Source organism: Balaenoptera borealis (assembly GCF_965194805.1).
Source record: "Balaenoptera borealis genome assembly, chromosome: X".
In the NCBI taxonomy this organism is placed as follows: Eukaryota; Metazoa; Chordata; class Mammalia; order Artiodactyla; family Balaenopteridae; genus Balaenoptera; species Balaenoptera borealis.
Window position 1 is genome coordinate 86,499,054 of NC_138881.1, and position 24,686 is coordinate 86,523,739.

The following is a 24,686-nucleotide window of genomic DNA, read 5'->3' on the forward strand; positions in this document are numbered from 1 at the left end:
CAGCCAAAAATAAATTAATTAATTAATTAAAAAAAAAGACATAGAGTGGCAGCCTGGATACAAAAAAACAAGAGCCTACAATATGCTGCCTACAAGAGACCCACCTTAGGGCAAAGGACACACACAGACTGAAACTGAGGGGATGGAAAAAGTTATTTCATGTAAATGGAAATGACAAGAAAGCAGGAGTTGCAATACTCATATCAGACAAAATAGACTTTAAAACAAAGGCCATAAAGAAAGGTAAAGAAGGACACTATATAATGGTAAAAGGATCAATACAAGAGAATTTTACACTTATCAACATATATGCACCTAATATAGGAGAACCCAAACACATAAAACAAACACTAACAGACATTAAGGGAGAAACTGATGGGAATATAGTAACAGTAGGAAACTTTAACACCACACTCACATCAATGGGCAGATCTTCTAGACAAAAAATCAGTAAGGCAAGAGAGATCCTAAATGATACAATAGAACAGTTAGACTTAATTGATATTTTCAGGATATTACATCTAAAAAAAACCAGAATACACATTCTTTTCAACTGCACATGGAACATTGTCTAGGATTGACCACATACTAGGGCACAAAACTAACCTCAACAAATTTAAGAGTATAGAAATTATTTCAAGAATCTTCTCTGACCACAATGGCATGAAACTAGAAATAAACCACAGGAAAAGAAATGACAGAAAAATGATTACACGGAGACTAAGCAACATGCTACTAAAAAACCAATGGGTCAACGAGGAAATCAAAATGGAAATTAAAAAATACTTTGAGAAAACAACAAATGAAAACACAACCATACAAAATCTATGGGATGCAGCAATAGCAGTTCTTAGAGGGAAGTTCATAGCAATACAGGTCTTCCTAAAAAAACAAGAAAAATCTCAAATAAACAACCTAACATACCACCTAAAGGAATTAGAAAAAAAAGAACAAACAAAACCTGAAGTCAGCAGAAGGAAGGAAGTAATAAAGATCAGGGAGGAAATAAACAAAATAGAGATTTTAAAAGACAATAGAAAAAGTAAATAAAACCAAGAGCTGGTTCTTTGAAAGGGTAAACAAAATTGACAAACCTCTGGCCAGGCTCACCAAGAAGAAAAGAGAGAGAACCCAAATAAAATAACAAATGAAAAAGGAGAAATCTCAACCGATACTGCAGAAATACAAAAAAAAAACCATAAGAGAATAATATGAACAATTTTATGACAACAAATTTGACAACCTAGAAGAAACAGACAACTTTCTAGAAACATAAAGCCTACCAGACTGATCACTAGAAGTGAAATAGAATCTGTAATTTTAAAAAACTCTCTACAGAGAACACACGGCGTGCTTCAGGCTGCTGCAATGTCATGGTGGCCTCTGCTGCCGCAGGCTTGCCCCACATTCCATACCCCTCTCTCCCCCCAGCCTGAGTGAGCCAGAGCCCCCTAATCAGCTGCTCCTTTAACCCCATCCTGTCTGAGCAAACAGCAGACGCCCTCAGGTAACCTACATGCAGAGGCAGGGCCAAATCCAAAGCTGAACCCCAGGAGCTGTGCAAACAAAGAAGAGAAGGGGAAATTTCTCCCAGCAGCCTCAGGAACAGCGGATTAAATCTCCACAATCAACTTGATGTACCCTGCAACTCTGGAATACCCGAATAGACAACGAATCATCCCAAAATTGAGGTGGTGGACTTTGGGAGCAACTGCAGACTTGGGGTTTGCTTTCTGCATCTAATTTGTTTCTGGTTTTATGTTGACTGTAGTTTAGTATTTAGAGTGTATTATCACTGGTAGATTTGTTTATTGATTTGACTGCTCTCTTCCTCTTTTTTTATATATATAGATAAATATTCTTTTTTCCTTTTTCTCTTTTTGTGAGAGTGCATGTGTATGCTTCCTTGTGTGATTTTTTTCTGTATAGCTTTGCTTTTACCATTTTCCTAGGGTTCTGTCCATTTCTTTTTTTTGTTTTTTTCTTAGTATAGTTTTTAGTGGTTCTTATCATTGGTGGATTTCTTTTTGTTTTGGTTGCTCTCTTCTTTTTTTCTTTTCTATTTTTTTTACTACTTTTTAGTTTTTCATATTTTTTTATTTTAATAACTTTATTTTATCTTATTATTATTTTTTCTTCCTTTCTTTCTTTTTTTCTCCCTTTTCTTCTGAGCCGTGTGGCTGACAGGGTCTTGGTGCTCCAGCCAGGTGTCGGGCCTGTGCCCCTGAGGTGGGAGAGCCGAGTTCAGGGCATTGGTCCACCAGAGACCTCCCAGCTCCATGTAATATCAAATGGCAAAAGCTTTCCCAGAGATCTCCAACCTCAACGCTAAGACACAGCTCCACTCAACGACCAGCAAGCTACAGTGCTGGACAGGCTATGCCAAACAACTAGCAAGACAGGAACACAACCCCACCCATTAGCAGAGAGGCTGCCTAAAATCACTATAAGGTCAAAGACACCCCAAAACACACCACCGGATGCGCTCCTGCACACCAGAAAGACAAGATCCAGTCTCATCCACCAGAACACATGCACCACTCCCCTACACCAGGAACCCTACACACCCCAATGAACCAACCTTACCCACTGGGGGCAGAAACCAAAAGCAACAGGAACTACGAACCTGCAGCCTGCGAATAGGAGACCCCAAGCACAGTAAGTTAAGCAAAATGAGAAGACAGAGAAACACACAGCAGATGAAGGAGCAAGGTAAAAACACACCAGACCAAACAAAGACCTACAAGAATTAAAGACCAAACAAACAATGAGGAACAACACAATAAATGAAATTTAAAATTCTCTTGAAGGAATCAACAGCAGAATAACTGAGGCAGAAGAACGGATAAGTGACCTGGAAGATAAAATAGTGGAAATAACTACTGCAGAGCAGAATAAAGAAAAAAGAATGAAAAGAATTCAGGACACTCTCAGAGACCTCTGAGACAACATTAAACGCACCAACATTCAAATTATAGGGGTCCCAGAAGAAGAATAGAAAAAGAAAGGGACTAGGAAAATATCTGGAGAGATTATAGTTGAAAACTTCCCAAATATGGGAAAAGAAATAGTCAATCAAGTCCAGGAAGCGCAGAGAGTCCCATACAGGATAAATCCAAGAAACACGCCAAGACACATATTAATCAAACTATCAAAAATTCAATACAAAGAAAAAATATTAAAAGCAGCAAGGGAAAAACAACAAATAACATACAAGGGAATCCCCATAAGGTTAACAGCTGATCTTTCACCAGAAAATCTGCAAGCCAGAAGAGAGTGGCAGGACATATTTAAAGTAACGAAAGAGAAAAACCTAGAACCAATATTACTCTACCCAGCAAGGATCTCATTCAGATTCAATGGAGAAATTAAAACCTTTAGAGACAAGCAAAAGCTAAGAGAATTTAGCACCACCAAACTGGCTTTACAACAAATGCTAAAGGAACTTCTTTAGGCAGGAAACACAAGAGAAGGAAAAGACCTACAATAACAAACCCAAAATAATTAAGAAAATGGTAATAGGAACATACATATTGATAACTACCTTAAATGTAAATGGATTAAATGCTCCAACCAAAAGACAAAGACTGGCTGAATGGATACAAAAACAAGACCCATAAACATGCTGTCTGTAAAAGACCCACTTCAGACCTAGGGACACATACAGACTGAAAGTGAGGGGATGGAAAAACATATTCCATGCAAATGGAAATCAAATTAAAGCTGGAGTAGCAATTCTCATATCAGACAAAATAGACTTTAAAATAAAGACTATTACAAGAGATAAAAAAAGACACTAAATAGTGATCAAGGGATCAATCCAAGAAGAAGATATAACAATTGTAAATATTTATGCACCCAACATAGGAACACCTCAATACATAAGGCAAATGCTAACAGCCATAAAAAGGGAAATCGACAGTAACACAATCATAGTAGGGGACTTTAACACCCCACTTTCACCAATGGACAGATCATCCAAAATGAAAATAGATAAGGAAATACAAGCTTTAAATGATGCATTAAACAAGATGGACTTAATTGATATTTATAGGACATTCCATCCAAAAACAACAGGATACACTTTCTTCTCAAGTGCTCATGGAACATTCTCTAGGATAGATCATATCTTGGGTCACAAATCAAGCCTTGGTAAATTTAAGAAAATTGAAATCGTATCAAGTATCTTTTCCGACCACAACGCTATGAGACTAGATATCAATTACAGGAAAATATCTGTAAAAAATACAAACACATGGAGGCTAAACCATACACTACTAAATAACCAAGAGATCACTGAAGAAATCAAAGAGGAAATTAAAAAATACCTAGAAACAAATGACAATGAAAACACGACGACCCAAAACCTATGTGATGCAGCAAAAGCTGTTGTAAGAGGGAAGTTTATAGCAATACAATCCAACTTCAAGAAACAAGAAACATCTCAAATAAACAACCTAACCTTACACCTAAGGCAATTAGAGAGAGAAGAACAAAAAAAACCCAAAGTTAGCCCATTAGCCAGACTCATCAAGAAAAAGAGGGAGAAGACTCAAATCAACAGAATTAGAAATGAAAAAGGAGAAATAACAACTGACACTGCAGAAATGCAAAGGACCATGAGAGATTACTACAAGCAACTATATGCCAATAAAATGGACAACCTGGAAGAAATGGACACATTCTTAGAAAAGCACAACCTTCTGAGACTGAACCAGGAAGAAATGGAAAATATAAACAGAACAATCACAGGCACTGAAATTGAAACTGTGATTAAAAATCTTCCTACAAACAACAGCCCAGGACCAGACGGCTTCACAGGCGAATTCTATCAAACATTTAGAGAAGAGCTAACACCTATCCTTCTCAAACTCTTCCCAAATATAGCAGAGGGAGGAACACTCCCAAGCTCATTCTACGAGGCCACCATCACCCTGATACCAAAACCAGAAAAATATGTCACAAAGAAAGAAAACTACAGGCCCATATCACTGATGAACATAGAAGCAAAAATCCTCAACAAAATCCTAGCAAACAGAATCCAACAGAACATTAAAAGGATCATACATCAAGATCAAGTGGGGTTTATTCCAGGAATGCAAGGATTCTTCAATATACGCAAATCAATCTATGTGATAAGCCACACTAACAAACTGAAGGAGAAAAACCATATGATCATCTCAATAGATGCAGGAAAAGCTTTCAACAAAATTCAACACCCACTTATGATAAAAACCCTCCAGAAAGTAGGCATCAAGGGAACTTACCTCAACATAATAAAGGCTATATATGACAAACCCACAGCCAAGATCGTTCTCAATGGTGAAAAACTGAAACCATTTCCTCTAAGATCAGGAACAAGACAAGGTTGTCCACTCTCACCACTATTATTCAACATAGTTTTGGAAGTTTTAGCCACAGGAATCAGAGAAGAAGAATGAAAAGGAATCCAAATCAGAAAAGAAGAAGTAAAGCTGTCACTGTTTGCAGATGACAGGATAGTATACATAGAATCCTAAAGATGCTACCAGAAAACTACTAGAGCTAATCAATGCATTTGGTAAAGTAGCAGGATACAAAATTAATGCACAGAAGTCTCTTGCATTCCTATACACTAATGATAAATAATCTGAAAGAGAAATTAAGGAAACACTCCCATTTACCACTGCAACAAAAAGAATAAAATGCCTAGGCATAAACCTACCTAAGGAGACAAAAGATCTGTATGCAGAAAACTATTAAGACACTGATGAAAGAAATAAAAGATGACACAAACAGATGGGGTGATATACCATGTTCCTGGACTGGAAGAAACAACATTGTGAAAATGACTATACTACCCAAAGCAATCTACAGATTCAGTGCAATCCCTATCAAACTACCACTGGCATTTTTCACAGAACTAGAACAAAAGTTTTCACAATTTGTATGGAAACACAAAAGACCCCGAATAGTCAAAGCAATCTACTGATTCAGTGCAATCCATATCAAACTACCATTGGCATTTTTCACAGAACTAGAACAAAAGTTTTCACAATTTGTATGGAAACACAAAAGACCCCGAATAGTCAAAGCAATCTACTGATTCAGTGCAATCCATATCAAACTACCACTGGCATTTTTCACAGAACTAGAACAAAAGTTTTCACAATTTGTATGGAAACACAAAAGACCCCGAATAGCCAAAGCAATCTTGAGAAAGAAAAACGGAGCTGGAGGAATCAGGCTCCCTGACTTCAGACTATACTACAAAGCTACAGTAATCAAGAAAGTACGGTACTGGCACAAAGACAGAAATATAGATCAATGGAACAGGATAGAAAGCCCAGAGATAAACCCACACACATATGGTCACCTTATCTTTGATAAAGGAGGCAGGAATATACAATGGAGAAAAGACAGCCTCTTCAATAAGTGGTGCTGGGAAAACTGGACAGCTACAAGTAAAAGAATGAAATTAGAACACTCCCTAACACCATACATAAAAATAAACTCAAAATGGATTAAAGACCTAAATGTAAGGCCAGACACTATAAAACTCTTAGAGGAAAACATAGGCAGAACACTCTATGACATAAATCACAGCAAGATCCTTTTTGACTCACCTCCTAGAGAAAAACAAAAATAAACAAATGGGACCTAATGAAACTTAAAAGCTTTTGCACAGCAAAGGAAACCATAAACAAGATGAAAAGACAACCCTCAGAATGGGAGAAAATATTTGCAAATGAAGCAACTGACAAAGGATTAATCTCCAAAATTTACAAGCAGCTCATCCAACTCAATATCAAAAACACAAACAACCCAATCCAAAAATGGGTGGAAGACCTAAATAGACATTTCTCCAAAGAAGATATACAGATTGCCAACATACACATGAGAGAATGCTCAACATCACTTATCATTAGAGAAATGCAAATCAAAACTACAATGAGGTATCACCTCACACCAGTCAGAATGGCCATCATCAAACAATCTACAAACAAAAAATGCTGGAGAGGGTGTGGAGAAAAGGGAACTCTCTTGCACTGCTGGTAGGAATGTAAATTGATACAGCCACTATGGAAAACAGTATGGAGGTTCCTTAAAAAACTAAAAATAGAACTACTATATGACCCAGCAATCCCACTACTTGGCATATACCCCAAGAAAACCATAATTCAAAAAGAGTCATGTATCACAATGTTCATTGCAATTCTATTTTCAATAGCCAGGACATGGAAGCAACCTAAAGTGTCCACCGACAGATGAATGGATAAAGAAAATGTGGCACATATGTAAAATGGAATATTACTCAGCCATAAAAAGAAATAGAGTTATTTGTAGTGAGGTGGATGGACCTAGAGTCTGTCATACAGAGTGAAGTAAGTCAGAAAGAGAAAAACAAATACTGTATGCTAACACATATATATGGAATCTAAAAAAAAAATGGTTCTGAAGAACCTAGGGGCAGGACAGGAATAAAGACGCAGATGTAGAGAATGGACTTGAGGACACGGGGAGGGGGAAGAGTAAGCTGGGACGAAGTGATAGAGTGGCATGGACATATATACACTACCAAATGTAAAACCGATAACTAGTGGGAAGCAGCCGCATAGCACAGGGAGATGAGCTCGGTGCTTTGTGACCACCTAGAGGGGTGGGATAGGGAGGGTGGGAGGGAGACGCAAGAGGGAGGAGATATGGGGATATATGTATATGTATAGCTGATTCACTTTGTTATAAAGCAGAAACTAACACACCATTGTAAAGCAATTATACTCCAATAAAGATGTTAAAAAAAAAACTCCCTACAAACAAAAGTCCAGAACCAGATCGCTTCACAGGCGAATTCTAGCAAACACACAAAGAAGAACTTATACTGATCCTTCTCAAACTTTTCCAAAAGACTGAAGAGGAGTGATCACTCCCAAAGACATTCTGTGAAGCCAGCATCACCCTGATACCAAAACCAGACAAAGATACCATGAAAAAAAGAAAATTATAGGCCAATACCTTTGATGAATATAGATGCAAAACTTCTCAACAAAATATTAGCAAACCGAATCCAACAACACATTAAAAAAGATCATATGCCACAACCAGTGGGATTCATCCCAAGTTCACAAGGATGGTTCAACATATGCAAAACAATCAATGTAATACACCACATAAACAAAAGAAAAGTCAAAAACCACATGATCCTCTCAGTAGATGCAGAAAAAGCCAAAATTCAACATCCATTGATGATAAAAACTCTTACCAAAATGGGTATAGAGCGAACATACCTCAACATAATAAAAGCCATTTATGACAAACCCACAGCCATTGTAATACTCAATGGTGAAAAGTTGAAAGCCTTCGTGCTCAACTCTGGAACAAGACAAGTATGCCCACTCTCACCTCCTCTATTCAACATAGTACTGGAAGTCCTAGCCACAGACAAGAAAAAGAGATAAAAGGTATCCATATTGGAAGGGAAGAGGAAAAATTGTCACTATATGCAGATGACATGATACTATACATAGAAAACCCTAAGGACTCCACACAAAAACTATTAGATCTAATAAATGAGTTCAGCAAAGTAGCAGGATACAAGATTGACACCCAGAATCGACTGCATCTTTACACTGACAATGAAATATCAGAAAGAGAATGTAAAAAAAAAAATACCTTCTAGAATTGCACCAAAAAAAATACCTACGAATAAACCTGACCAAGGAGATGAAAGACTTATATGCTGAGAACTATAAAACATTAATAAAGGAAATTAAAGAGGATTCAAAGAAATGGAAAGATACCCCATGCTCTTGGATTGGAAGATTTAATATTGTTGAAATGGCAATACTACCCAAAGCAATCTACAGATTTAATGTGATCCCTATCAAATTACCCATGACATTTTTCACAGAACTAGAACAAATAATCCAAAAATTTACATGGAACCATAAAAGACCCAGAACTGTCAAAGTAATTCTGAGGGAAAAAAAAACACCTGCCTGCAGGTGACATAACTCTCGCAGACTTCAGAAAATACTACAAAGCTACAGTAATCAAAACAGAGTGGTATTGGTACAAAAAGAGACATATGGATCAATGGAACAGAATAGACAGCCAAGAAATAAACCTAAACACCTACAGTCAATCTTTGACAAAGGAGGCAAGAATCTAAAATAGTAAAAAGACAGTCTCTTTAGCAAGTGGTGCTGGGAAAGTTGGACAGCTGCATATAAATCAATGAAGTTAGAACACACCTTCACACCATGCACAAAAATAAACTCAAAATGGCTTAAAGACTTAAATATAAGACATGACACCAGGCTTCCCTGGTGGCGCAGTGGTTGAGAGTCTGCCTGCCAATGCAGCGGACACGGGTTCGAGCCCTGGTCTGGGAAGATCCCACATGCCACGGAGCAACTAAGCCCATGAGTCACAATTGCTGAGCCTGCGCGTCTGGAGCTTGTGCTCCGCAACAAGAGAGGCCGCGATAATGAGAGGCCCGCGTACCGCGATGAAGAGTGGCCCCCACTTGCCGTAACTAGAGAAAGCCCTCGCACAGAAACGAAGACCCAACACAGCCATAAATAAATAAATAAATAAATAAATAAATAAATAAATAAATAAAATGGATCATCACATTAAAAAAAAAAAAGACATGACACCATAAAACTAGAAGAGAACCTAAGCAAAACATTCTCAGACATAAACTGTAGTAATATTTTCTTAGGTCAGTCTCCCAAGGCAATAGACATAAAAACAAAAATAAACAAATGGGACCTAATCAAACTTACAAACTTTTGCACAGCAAATGAAACCATAAACAAAACGAAAAGACAACCTACAGAATGGGAGAAAATATTTGCAAATGATGCAACCGACAAGGGCTTAATCTCCAAAATATACAAACAGCTCATACAACTCAACAACAAAAAAACAAACAACCCAATTGAAAAATGGGCAGAAGACTTTAACAGACATTTCTCCAAAGAAGACATGCAGATGGCCAACAGGCACATGAAAAGATGCTCAACATCACTAATTAGAGAAATGCAAATCAAAACTATAATGAGGTACCACCTCACACTGACCATCATCAAAAAGTCTACAAGTAACAAATGCTGGAGAGGGTGTGGGGAAAAGGGAATCCTCCTACACTGTTGGTGGGAATGTAAATTGGTGCAGCCACTATGCAAAACAGTATGGAGGTTCCTCAGAAAACTACAAGTAGAGTTACCATATGATCTAGCAATCCCACTCCTGGGCATATACCCAGACAAAACTATAATTCAAAAAGATACATGCAACCCTGTGTTCAAAGCAGCACTGTTCACAATAACCAAGACATAGAAACAACCTAAATGTCCATCGACAGATAAATGGATAAAGAAGATATGGTACACACATACAATGGAATACTACTCAGCCATAAAAAAGAATGAAATAATGCCACTGGCAGCAACATAGATGCAACTAGAGATTATCTTACTAAGTGAAGTCAGAAGGAGAAAGACAAATATCATATGATATCACTTATATGTGGAATCTAAACTATGGTACAAATGAACCTAGTTACAAAACAGAAATAGACTCACAGACCTAGAGAACAGACTTGTGGTTGCCAAGGGGGATAGGAGGAGAGAGAGGGATGGACAGGGAGTTTGGGGTTAATAGATGCAAACTATTACTTTTAGAATGGATAACAAGGTCCTACCGTATAGCACAGGGAACTATATCCAATCTCCTGGGATAATTCATAACAGAAAAAAATATTTGAAAATAATGTATATATGTGCATAACTGAGTCACTTTGCTATACAGCAGAAATTAGCACAAGATTATAAATTGACTATACTTCAATAAAAAATTTAAATTAAAAAAAACTGGTATAGTCAGTCTTTTATAATTTTAGCCATTCTAGTGGGTACACAGTAGCATCGTATAATGATTTTAATTTGCATTTCCCTTATGACTAATGATGTTGAGCATCTTTTCATGTGTTTATTTGACATGTGTATATTGTCTTTGGTAAAATGTTCAAATCTTTTGCCCATTTTCCATATTATCTGTATTCTTGAGTTTTTTAAATTCTGTCTCATTTTTTTCACTTAACATGTATACAGTACGATCCTTTTGTAAAAAGAAATTAAAACTTGAAAAACCCAACCCATATTTGTAAATTTAGACAGTCTGGTAGTCCATATATCAAAATTATTAATGACTGGTAACAAGAACTGTCTGGGGCAGAGGAAGTGAGCTTACTGGGGACTCATTTGATATATTTCTATATTGCTTTTCATCAACCATATAAAACATGATAAAGTCATTTCTCTTTGGCCGAGGGAAAGTTAGGGGAAAAAAACACAAATAAAAAGTCAAAAATTCACCAGCAGCAGCCAAATGAGGAAAGGAATAAAGCCTCAAGTCATAAAGTTGAAAAAGTCATGGCTAAGAAGACAGAAGAAAGATCTAGCTCAGCAAAACTCCTTCCAATGCGGAGACATACAGATTAAGTGAGCAGGCAGTCCTGGGGTAAGACAAGGAAAACAAAAATCCTCAAGATTTGCAGCCCCAGGTATGACTGGGAGATCCCAACAGAGGCAGACAAGCCTGCTGGGGGATGTCATCTCTCAGGGTCACTGGTATGAGCTAGAGGATGCATACAGAGCTGGATTGAGTGAGCCCAGACATTTAAGAGAATTTCAGGAGACTGAAACCCAGATCCCCAAGCTGTCTTTTGCCCCTCCCCTCGGGTTACAGAAAAGAAGTATATAGAAAGCAATTTCTTTTTTCCCAAGTATTGTATTTTATTTTATTTACTTTTTATTGAAGTATAGTTGATTTACAATGTTTCAGGTGTACAGCAAAGTGATTCAGTTATATGCATATATATATATATATTCTTTTTCAGATTTTTTTCCATTATGGGTTATTACAAGATATTGAATATAGTTCCCTGTGCTATACAGTAGGTCCTTGTTGTTTATCTGTTTTGTATATAGTAGTGTATATCTGCTAATCCCAAATTCCCAGTTTATCCCTCCCTACCCCTTTCCCCTTTGGTAACAATAAATTTGTTTTCTATGTCTGTGAGTCTATTTCTGTTTTGTAAATAAGTTTATTTGTATCATATTCTAGATTCCACATATAAGTGATATCATATGGTATTTGTCTTTCTCTGTCTGACTTACTTCACTTAGTATGATAATCTCTAAGTCCATCCATGTTGCTCCAAATGGCATTCTTTCTTTTTTTACGGCTGAGTAGTATTCCATTGTATATATGTACCACATCTTCTTTGTCCATTCATCTGTTGATGGACACTTAAATTGCTTCCATGTCTTGGCTATTGTGAATAGTGCTGCTATGAACCTTGGGGTGCATGTATCTTTTCGAATTAGAGTTTTTGTCTTTTCCATATATATGCCCAGGAGTGGGATTGTTGGATCATATGGCAACCCCATTTTTAGTTTTTTAAGGAACCTCCATACTATTTTGCATAGTGGCTGCACCAATTTACATTCCCACCAACAGCGTAGGAGGGTTCTCTTTGATCTACACCCTCTCCAGAATTTATCATTTGTAGACTTTTTGATGATGGCCATTCTGACCAGTGTGAGGTGGTACCGTATTATCATTTTGATTTGTTTTTTTCTAGTAATTAGCAATGTTGAGCATCTTTTCATGTGCCTGTTGGCCATCTGTATGTCTTCTTTGGAGAAATGTCTATTAAAAGTCTTCTGCCCATTTTTTGTTTGGGTTGTTTGGTTTTTTGATATTGAGCTGTATGAACTGTTTGTTTAATTTGGAAATTAATCCCTTGTCAGCCACATCATTTGCAAATATTTTCTCCCATTTCGTAGGTTGTCTTTTCATTTTGTTTATGATTTCCTTTGCTGTGCAAAAGCTTTCAAGTTTAACTAGGTCTCATCTGTTTATTTTTGCTTTTGTTTCCATTACTCTAGGAGACAGTCCAAAAAAATATTGCTGCAATTTATATCAAAGAGTGTCCTGCCTACATTTTCCTCTAGGAGTTTTATGGTATCTGGTCTTATAGTTAGGTCTTTAATCCATTTTGAGTTTATTTTTGTATATGGTGTTAGAGAATGCTCTAACTTCACTCTTTTACATGTAACTGTCCAGTTTTCCCCACACCACTGACTGAAGAGATTGTCTTTTCTCCGTTGTATATTCTTGCCTCTTTTGTCATAGATTAATTGACCATAAGTGTGTGGGTTTATTTCTGGGCTTTCTATCCTGTTCCATTGATCTATGTGTCTGTTTTTGTGCTGGTACCATACTATTTTGATTACTGTAGCTGTGTAGTATAGTCTGAAGTCAGGGCACTTGATTCCTCCAGCTCCATTCATCTTTCTGAAGATTGTTTTGGCTACTCAGGGTCTTTTGTGTTTCCATACAAATTTTTAAATTTCTTGTTCCAGTTCTATGAAAAATACCATTGGTAATTTGATAGGGACTGCATTGAATCTGTAGATTGCCTTGGGTAGTATGGTCATTTTAACAATATTGATTCGTCCAACTGAAGAACATAGTATGTTTGTGTGGTCTTTAATTTCTTTCATCAGCCTCTTATAGTTTTTGGAGTACAGGTCTTTTGTAGAAAGTAACTTCTATCCTTAAACTAAAGTATAATTGAGTGTGGAGAAGAGATAAATTGTGTCAAGTTGAGATGAAAAGCCTGTCAAGAAGAATTCACACACTATATCAGAGCAAACAAAAAATACAGACAGAACCTCCCATGTTAAACATGAGTAGAATGAAAAGAAGTGGTCTAGAAGATACATAAATATGACATGGGGTGGGGAGAAATAGAAAGAACTTGCATGATGAACAAAGAACCCATTGTGGAGAAGAATATAACCATAGGAAAATAAGTAGCTTTTTTGTGAATGCTTTAGATTTACACAGGAACTTAATAAGAATATAGATTTGATAAGGCATAAGAGCTCAATACAAGATGATGAAACAACAAAATTAGAGAAAAAGGAAAACTGAGAGCAAAGAATAAATTAAAACCTAAACAAGATCATTCATTCAAATCAGTAAATTAGATACAGCAAAAAGGAAGGGGGGAGGGAAGAAGGGAAGAAATGGAAGAAAGAAAATGGCTGAAAATCAAAGTAATAGCACAGAAGAAAGGGTTGGGTTATTATGATTAATTGCTTTCACCTTTCTCTTTTTCTTTTGCATTTGATAGTAAAAGGACAGAAATGGAAGATGAAGAAATCCAATGTCCCTGAAGTGGAGAACTCAACTAGTGAAATAGAAAGAGTTCACAGGATACAATGCAGATAAATTTTCCATCAATGAAGAAAGAATTCATCAAGCGTACACTGTGTATTAGGGAAAAATGAAACAGGATGATCACCATTGAGATCTATCCTTGTTAAGTTACTAAACTTCAAGAAAAATACAAGGAAATTTTCAGGCATATTCAGACACACACACATGTGTGCATGCATGTATATGTGCACGCACACACACCACACACACACACACACACACACACACACAGAGTGTGTGTTACCTACAAGGGAGAAAAACAAAAGGCTAGCTGGCCTAAGACTTCTTCAGTTACATTCAGTGACAGAAGACAATGGAGTAATGTCTACAATATTCTAAGGGAAAGAAAGTGTAACCCAAGAATATAATATCCAGCCAAGACATCATTCAAATTCATAAAGGGACTAGGCAGACATTCTTAACATGAAAAAGTGAAATGAATATAGCACCCACAACCTCTCCTTGAAGGAACTTCTCAATGATAAAATCCTGACAATCAAGAAATAAGTCAAAGTATTCAGAAATATAGATGAACCATGGGCCAAAGCCTGGTTGTAAGCATAAGAATCTTTTAAATATGAACTAAAACTAAACAAACAGATAAAACAATCAGATGGTTTATGATTGCATAACAGAATGTAAATGTTGTAAGCCCTGACAAAGTAAAAATAATTTGATTAATAAAAAGTGGGAGTAGGGGAAAGTGTTAGGAGGAAGTGTAAGGAAGCTAATCTCCTCCTCCTTCTTCATAGTAGAGTCCACTGATAATGCTTAATATTGAAAAAGGTAGATTTACAAAATGACTAAGTGATCATTTGACCTAGCAACTCCACTCTTAGGTATCTTTCTAAGAGAAATGAAAACATATGTCCCCACAAAAACTCAATACAAATGTTCATAATTGCATTAGTCCAAAAAGTGGAAACAATCCAAATGTCCATCAACAGATGAATGGATAAACAAATGGGGGTATATACATATAATGGAATATTATTTGGCAATAAAAAGAAATGAAGTACTGATACATGCTTCAACATGGATGAACCTTGAAAACATTATGTTAAGTGAGACAAGACAGTCACAAAGGACCACATACTGTACGATTCTAATTAAATAAAATGTCCAAAATAGGCAAATATATAGAAATTAAAAGTAGATCAGTGACTGTTTAGGGATGGGAAAGATATGGAGGTTGGGGAGTCACTGATAGCTAAAGGGTACAGGGTTTCTTTTTAAGGTGACAAAAAGTTCTAAAATCAATTGAGGTGATGGTTGCACCATTCTGTGTATATACTAAAAACCATTGCATTGTACACTATTAATAGGTGAATGATATGGTGTATGAATTATAGCTTGATAAGGCTGTTACCAAAAAGACACTACAAAAAAATGACTAACTGCTCAATGGTTTTCATAATATTTTTTCTTAAGCTTAAATGGATATTAATGACTAATATCTTTTATGGTAAAGAAACATTCATCTGAAGATTAGCAATTCCTGTATTTTATTTCAGTGTTTTATTCTGTCAAATTCAAGTAAAATTAAACAAAGCTTTTAATTTAATATATTATGACCCAATATTATAAAGGTTTTTCAGTCTATCCATCCACCCATCCCTCTATTTACATATATGCACAAAAGATATCTGAAATAATTTTCACATAATATGAATACTGGGGTAGTAAGAATTTGTGTGATTTGTTGATTTCTTTATTGTTTCCTATACTGGTTAAATGTTTAATAATGAGTATGTGTTATCTGTATTTGTCTTCAAATTGTTCTTATAAAGCACAAAGTAAATATACCAAAATGTTAACGTTTATATGTGGGTTGCAGGATTAGGAAGCTTTTTTTTCTTCCTTCTTTATTCTTTTCTGTACTTTCCAAATTTTCCTACAATAAGCATCTATTATTTTACAAATAGAAGTAAAAAAATAAAAGAATTAAAGGAATGTGTAGCAGTTCTTTAAATGATTGCTTGGTTCTTACCTGGGTTCCTTCTGTTGCTCCTGAATGATCTTTCTTCCTGGCCAGATATTGCCCATCTGTGACTGATGAAGGAGGGACTGTCCCACTGTCTCTCTTTTATTCACTTCAAGACAAACAAAAGCATGGCAGAGGGGTGGTGATGAGGGGGGGAAGGGAAACACAGCACGCTTGCAGAAAGGATGGCAACACAATCTTCATGTTCCCTACAAACAGGCTGAGCTCATGGAGTGAAGACATCACCAATAAGAATATACTAAGATTCCACAGCAGAGGGTCTATCACCCACAGCAGAGGGTCAAGCATCTCAAGGAACCATTTCCCGACAGGTCCGGTACCTGCAGGTTTGCGGCGCAGGGACATCCTGATTATCTCACTGCCGGTGCGGTAAGCAAAGCGATTCACTTTCTGGTCATAAAACCAGTCTCCAGTTGCCTTCTTCAGCTCTCTGCAAAGGAATAAAAGAAAATGACATATGGATTAAAAAAAAATGGCCCTTGACATTCAACCAACAAAGGATGAGGGGAGAAATTCTAACCACAACTGGGGCCCCATTTCTTCTCTCTACTCAGCCATAAGTTAACACTCACATTTCCTTGGCGCACACCTTGCATCTCCAAGTACCATTGCTTTCCTGGATGCGGCAGTCCCGACACACCAGGTGATTACAACCCCGACAAGTGTTGGTCTTGGGAGTCAAACGGCCCAGGCTCTCCTGGCACCGGGCACAGGTCCGATCACTATAGTGTTGGCTGCCCCTTTTGGCCCCTTTCCTTTTTATCTCCAGTAACTCATTTTTCAGTCGCCTGCCAAGACCCAAAAGAGAAACACAAGTGATTTGAAATCTGCATAGGCTGGATGGAGATGGGTTGAGGGGTAGCGACAGTAAGACTATTTGGTTCTGTGAAAGCAACAACCTCAGAGCCCAACCTGACTCACTGAGGAGTTGTAAACCTCATACACAAGTTCCTCTGAAAGTCAGATGAGAAGTATAAGGAAAAGTCCAGGTATCATTGGTTAAAGGCCTGGGAGCCCTTGATTTTTCTGGGACTCTTACCTAATCCTTTTCTCATCTGCTTTTCGGAGCTCCTCATCTCGTTGTAGAACACTGAGGATCAAATCCCTTTCCACCTCAGACAGAAAAGAGAGGTCAAGTATCTCCGACATGACTTATTCTAGTTTTTCCTTCTACTCTTCTTTCTTCAAAGCTACCAGGCCAGGAGAGCTACCCCAGAGTTGCCTGAAATAAGATAAGAAATAATTTCGCACAGGTAATTTACTCCAGAAGAGGCCCACAGCCCTAGAGCCTTTCGGTGGGCCACCTCCACCTTGAGCCAGGTTAGAGATAACATAGAAGTATGTGACCAATTTACCATTCCTACTCCCAGGTGAATCCTACCCTGAAAATGAAGAGGCTTTGATTTTTCAAGAAGAAAAACTTATTCACGACTCTGGCAAAGGGTTGGGTCTTTCAACATAAGTCTGGAAAGAGCACAGAACAGCTGAGTCAAATTCCCCCTCCACCAAAGTGTATCCTCAATCATCCCAATTTTCAATTTTTTTAATGTTCTCAAGTAACAAGTCTATTAAGCCAAATAATCAGACCACAGAGAAAACCACACAGGGACCTCTGCCAGTTGAAACCCATTTCCCCTTTCCTGACCGGCATCCATGTTCCCAGGATGCAGTCAGCTTTCTGCTACACTTCAAAACTGCTGTCACCTACTCTATCTCCCAAAGTCCTTATTGCTAACACTACCTCAAGAATACCTTCACCTATTTCATGCACATTTGTTGAGAACCCAATCACAGGTATTGGGCAAAGTGCTGGGGACACAGAGATGAGTAAGGCACAGTTCTTGTCTTTAAGAAGGTCACAGAGTAGTAGGGGGAGACAGACACACACAGTACAGTGTACAAAGTGCTATTAAAGGGATAATAAATTGTTATGGGAACTTAGAGAAGGGAGTAACTTGTTCTATCTTGCCTAGAGAGGGAAGAGAGAGAACTATACATGTGGAAGGTTTTACAGAGCAGGTGGATTTTACCTTATAGAATAGAGTATATGTTTGTTGGTTGAGGAGAATGGTAGGAAATACAGGTTGGAACCAGATTATGTAGCTCTCGAATACTCTTAAAAATTAAGAATTTTAAAACTGATGACATAGACAATAGAAATCCATCGAGCATCTTTGTTGTTGCTTTGTTTTTGATATTGGGAAATCACATACTCAAATTTGTTTTACAAAGATCGCTCCAGCTATAGTATGGAAGACTGATTCAAAAGACAAATTGAAGTACAGTTAGTAACACATTGTAAAATATGCATACTCCTTAGGCAAGCAATACCACATCTAAGAACCTACCTAATAGAAATATTCACGTAAATGTGTATGCAAGGTATACATACAAGAAAGTTACTGCAATATTATTTGTAAGAGCAAAAACAAGTTCTTTAACAGAGAAATCATTAAACAATACTTCCATATGATGGCATACTATGTATCCATTTAAAAAATGTGGTAGATCTGTATGAAAATATGTTCCTGAGTGGGGAAAAAAAGTCATTTCAGAACTGCACTTGAATGATCTCTTTGGTAAAGCATTTATCTATACATTTGTATATGCAAAGAAAATGATCTAGAACAAAACCCATTATTATTGGTTTCTCTTGGGAAGCAGAACTGCAAGGGGGCAACTTTTACTTTTTACTTTACATAGTTCTGATTTCTTTTTTAACAAACATGTCTTACTTTTTTTTTAAATTAATTAATTAATTTATTTATTTATTTTTGGCTGTGTTGGGTCTCCGTTTCTGTGCGAGGGCTTTCTCCAGTTGCGGCGAGCGGGGGCCACTCTTCACCGCGGTGCGTAGGAATCCTCTCACTGTCACGGCCTCTCCCATTGCGGAGCACAGGCTCCAGACGCGCAGGCTCAGTAGTTGTGCTTCACGGGCTTAGTTGCTCTGCGGCATGTGGGATCTTCCCAGACCAGGGCTCGAACCCATGTCCCGTGCATTGGCAGGCAGATTCCCAACCACTGCACCACCAGGGAAGCCCAAACGTGTCTTACTTTTAAATTTCAAAAAAGAAAACAATTCAAAGGAGACAGAGGGATTATTATAATAATCCAGACAAAAAGACAACCTAGGTTTACTTAACTATGCTTCTAACCAACCAGGCAAAGTCATTGTATTTCTGTCATCCTCTGGTTTCTCATCTACGAAATGACCTACCTCTCAAATTTGTCAAGAAAATTAAATAGTGTGTGTTAAAGGTCCCATCACAATGTTTGGAACACACGTTTGGAGTACACGTACTCGCTGAATCTGCTGCAGGGCAGGCCTAAACCAGAACAGGAAGACAAAAGAACACAGAATAGGTTTGAGAAGTAGAACTGATAGAATGGAGTGACTGATTGAGTGGAGAGGATGAAGAAGGTGAAGGCAAAGATGCCTACTGTGTATGTCAAGGTTAAACAACTGACTAGTAACAGTCCTGACAGTGATAAGGGCTGTAAGAGAAGAAACAGGTGTGGAAATAAGGCAAGAAGTTTCATTTCAGTCATATTGAGTTTGTGCTGCATACTGGATATCCAGATAATTAGGTTCTGGAAGTAATTGGAGGCATAAAGCTGTACCTCAGGAAGAGAGACTGCATCTGAAAATATAGATTTGGTTGTCATGAGAGTCAAACAGCCCAGGATGGACAGAGCATGAGAAAGGAAATGAGGATCATACTTACCTTCTCTGCTCTCCCTTGAAACTACACAAGCGCTTTTCACTTTTTTTAACTAATTACCGACAATACAATAGAGAATATAAACAACACAGCAAAGCAACACAGCTTCCAGAAATCTCAATATTTTCTTGACTTCACTATTTCTTGGTCTTTATTGAACTATAAGATGCTAAGCCTCTTTCATAGGCCCTTTCTTAGGTAGTCTTGAGGAAATATTCTTAATTCTTATCCCCAAGGAGAATATATACTCTCCATGAGAACAAGGACGTTTTCAACATTCTTCTGTGTATCTGGCCCAGCACCTAACACTGTATTTGGCACATTGTGTTGCATATGCCACCACTACTGTTGATCATCATCACTGTCATCATCACCCCAACAGTTCCATTTATTGAGAATTTATTACATGCCAGGCAACAAGTACTTTACATATATTAACTAATTTAATCCTCACAACAACCCCAAGAATGAGTACTATTATTATCCACATTTTATAGATGAGGACTCAGGAGAGGTTAGGTTAACTTGCCCAAGAATAAACAGAAAGTAACTGCAGTTGCTGGGATTCAAGCCCAGGCAATCAGATTCTAGAGCTAGTGCTCTACTGGCTCTGTCCAGGCAGGATCACAGCCAAAGCGATTATAAAATATTGAACAGAGCAATCAAAAGCATTGTGGAAATGAATTCCCATATGTGTGATTATGGCTGAAGAACTGGCAAAAAAATCAGCGGCTCCTAGATAAAATAGGTATCACCAATTGCCTGGCAATTAAAGACCAAGAATGGCACAGGCGTACTGGAAATGAGAGCAAAACCAGATTTATTAGAAAATTGATGTTTGTGGAGAGGCAGCAGAGTTCTGTGATGAGACAAGCACATTGGCACAATAATGAGACCAAGTAATAGTAAAAGCCAAGGAAGTAACAGCGTCATTGAGGAAACAAAGACAGCACCATAACAAAATGGAACTGCTAATACTGTACACCTTCCCTTTATTTTTCACTCATGGACTTGACCAACCAGAATTGCCCCCTCTGAAATCTTAAATTCAAGAATCCCTACTTTTCAATTACAGCTTATTCCCACTACACCTGTTCTTCAACCTCATCAAGACCACAGTCTCTTGAGCCCATCCTCCATTTTCTCTTGGTCTACTTGCCTTCTGTTGATCTATCTTCCTTCGCTACCCATCCTGGACTCCAGATGGCTCAACATTTGAACCACTCCCACCAGTATCTTCCATATCCATGCACCTTCATCTCTCTGCAGCAACTGTCCATCAAAATTCCAAACCTGTACCAATGCTATAGTCTGCCTTGTCTGCTCCTATACCCAGGTCCTACATAATTCCTGGTCTACAGTCTCAGCTGCACCCTCACTGTCACCCATAAGTCTTTTTACGTGCCTTTAGTTCAGTTCCCTTACCTAGTCCTTTCAGGTTCTATTTTAAGCCCTCATTCATCTCACATCCCCCACTTCCCTTTCCCCTAGTTCCCATCAGACATCCTTGTTTCACCCTTGTAAAAAAAAAAAACGTTTTTAGAATCCATCAGCCATGACCTCCATCAGCTCCCTGCCTCCTCTCCCCCATCACTTGCCAATGTGACTCCTTTTAGAAAAGCCACATCCCAACCCCAACCCCAACCCCACCTTAGACCATAGGTTGCTATTTCCAATGTTAACCCTGTTACTAGCCAGCTCACTTGAGATGCAATCTTGCAGAGTCAGTAGTGGGGAAAATAAAACAGAATAAGAAAAAAATTTTAAAGGCAAGGAGAAAAAGCATAGAAAAACTGAAACAAATAGAAAGCAAAACATAAGATGGTAAAAACAAGCTCCAATATATCAACAAACAAAAAAATATATGAGTAAAATTCATCCTTTAAAATACAGAGGTTAACAGACTATATAAAATTTAAAAATCCAGCTATGTGCCATTTCACGAGGGACACATCTAAAACATAAAGATCAGGAAGGACTGAAAGTAAAAAAGATGGAAAAAATATACCAGATAAATGTAAACCTAAATAAAGTTGAGGTAGTTATATTAATATCTAAAAAATAAAACTTCAAAATAATAAAAGCATTATAAAAGATAAGACCACTACATAGAGTAAAAAAACCTAGTATGTTTTATTAATAGGCACTAATAAAACACCTCCAAATATATAAAGGAAGATTATGTACAACTAGAGAGAGAAATTGAAAAATGGACCATCAAAATGGAAGATTATATAAAATAAGCTACAAGGATACAACACAGGGAATATAGCTAATATTTTACAATAACTATAAATGTAACCTTTAATAATTGTGAATCATTATAGTGTACACCTGTAACTTACATAATATTGTACATTAACTATACTTCAATTAAAAAAGAAAAAAAATGATGTAATCTATGTAAATTATCTAGCACTATACCGGTAATTGTAGTCAACAAATAAAATAGTCTAGAATTTGTTTAAAAAAGTGGGGGGGAGATTAACATACTTCTTTCAATTATTAATAGTACAAGCAGATAAAAAATTACTAAATATATAGACAAGTTGAACAAAATAAGCTTGATTTAATGGCCATATGTAGAATTCTATATCCAATTGGAAATCATATTCTTTTCAAGCACATATGGAACATTTACCAACCCTCCACCACCAAATGACCATGTACTAGGTTATAATGCAAGTCTCAGTAAATTTCAAAGAAGCCATTCTCATACAGACCATGGTCTCTGACCTCAAGGAAATTAAATATGAAATCAATAACAAAAGATAATTTTTAATCCTGATACTTTTGGAAATTTAAAGATACTTCTTAATAACTCATATGCCAAAGAAGAAATCATAACTTCATAATTGTACTAAATCTATCATTAACATCTTAAAGAAGAAACCTGCTGCCTGCCTCACCACCACCACCACCACGCCCATATCATACGGTAGAATGTTTTCTAGAAATTCAAAAAGGAAAACATGGGATAGAAACACTGCTTTTATATGCAATGAGTTAAGTGATATATTTTTATGGTAAATGGCACATCACGTTTTGAAAAATGTAACTCAGAAAAATAATAGGGGCACAAATAAGAAAACCAGACAGATTTGTGGTTAGAAAACCTGTCACTTTTCATATTCTCCCAATTGACAGATACAGCACTAGGATTTAATGGCAAAACCAAAGCCCAAGAAAACTTGTTAAGGCCCTTCACTGAAATTCAGTCAGAGGTATATAGTCAAAAGGGTAAGGATTATCTACTGAGAAGACCACAGCTCAGATAACATGAAAGTCCGAACCCAAGCTCTGATGGACAATTTGTTCCATGTTAGTCGTGGGGTGTCAAGACTCGAATGAAATGTCTTAATATAGCATCCTTGTGGGGCGTCATGGCCACTAGAAGATATTTTAGAAAAGATGGTTTGTTGAGTTAGAAAATTACATATATTTATTGCTCAGGATGATATTTTAATGCAAATACTTACAAAGGCAAGAGGGAACTGAAAAATCTACCATCAGAATGGGAGGTTAATATACCTCTGTCAACTACTGATAGCACAAGCAGATAAAAACTTAGTATATATACAGACAACTTGAACAACACAATAATCTTGATATAATTGTAGAACACATGAACATATGTAGAATTATTTATCCAAATGGATATATCCATTTTATACCCTAATCTTGTAGATTAAGAGATAATAATAATTAATAAATGAACATTAACACCAACACTAACACAGCTAGTTTTCAAGAAGGGGTGAGGGGAGCTCTCTCAAATTATCTTAAATTCTGAACACCAGTTCAACAGAGCAGCCATATTTATTAGTTATATGACCTTGGGCAAGGGCCTAAAATATAAAAAAGATTATCAAAGATATAGAAGTCCTTGTAAGAACAGTACTTGACTTTAAAATCATTGTGGTGTCCCCAAAATGGAAACTGGTGTGAATTAGAAAAACATCAAATAATGTCCCTGCACCGGGCAGCAAATAAAACATATTTTTCCATGTTTAATTTGCTGGGCACACTGGTACCCTTCCCTCTCCCAAACATGCAATGCGCATATAAATGTGAAGATGGTAATACTTATGCTCAAACTAGAAACTTCCACCAGATGTGGCCTTCTTGAAGGGAGGCACTGTATATGGACTTCATACCCCCAAGAGCTTACTTGGCATAGTGTCTGATACACAATATGAGTTCAATAAATGCTTACTGAATGTCTTCACCCAGAAATCTATTTGTATTTATATGTTTAAACTTAAACTCACAGAAACTGAAGAGTGGTACTAGAGCTGAGAGCAAAGTGTTTTTATTTTCCTGAGACAGTCTGGTGTCATGGTTAAAAGCATGGCCTCTGGACTCAGACTGCCTGAATTTGAATCTCAGCTTCATCAATTACTAGCTGAGTGACCTTGGGCAAGTGACTAAACCTCTCAGTGCTTCAATTTCCTCATTTGTAAAAGGAAGATAATAACTATACCTACCATCTTGGGATTGTTATAAAGATTCAATGAGTTTTTAAAATATGTAGTGTTTAAAGTAATGTAAACACAGAGAGTGCACTCTAAGTTTTAGCTATTTTTATTTTTGTCAGTTTTTATATGTGCATTTGTGTTTTAAGATGTGACTGGGTCTTACAAAGTGACGTTTATTTTCTATTAAAGAATACAGATGAA

At 37.1% G+C, this 24,686-nt stretch overlaps 1 protein-coding gene across 4 annotated transcripts in view; it reads right to left on the bottom strand.

Moving 5' to 3' along the window:
• SYTL4 (synaptotagmin like 4) overlaps window positions 1-24,686 on the bottom strand; it is an 86,395-nt gene that overhangs the window by 24,574 nt on the left and 37,135 nt on the right. For all 4 annotated transcript variants that reach the window (XM_082377199.1, XM_082377198.1, XM_082377200.1 and 1 more), the window contains 4 exons: window positions 17,325-17,507; window positions 16,858-17,073; window positions 16,606-16,715; window positions 16,271-16,373 (listed from right to left, as the gene is read on the bottom strand). In XM_082377199.1, coding sequence (XP_082233325.1) covers window positions 16,271-16,373; window positions 16,606-16,715; window positions 16,858-17,073; window positions 17,325-17,434 — 539 coding nt within the window. In that variant the 5' untranslated portion in view covers window positions 17,435-17,507. The remainder of the gene's footprint in view (window positions 1-16,270; window positions 16,374-16,605; window positions 16,716-16,857; window positions 17,074-17,324; window positions 17,508-24,686) is intronic.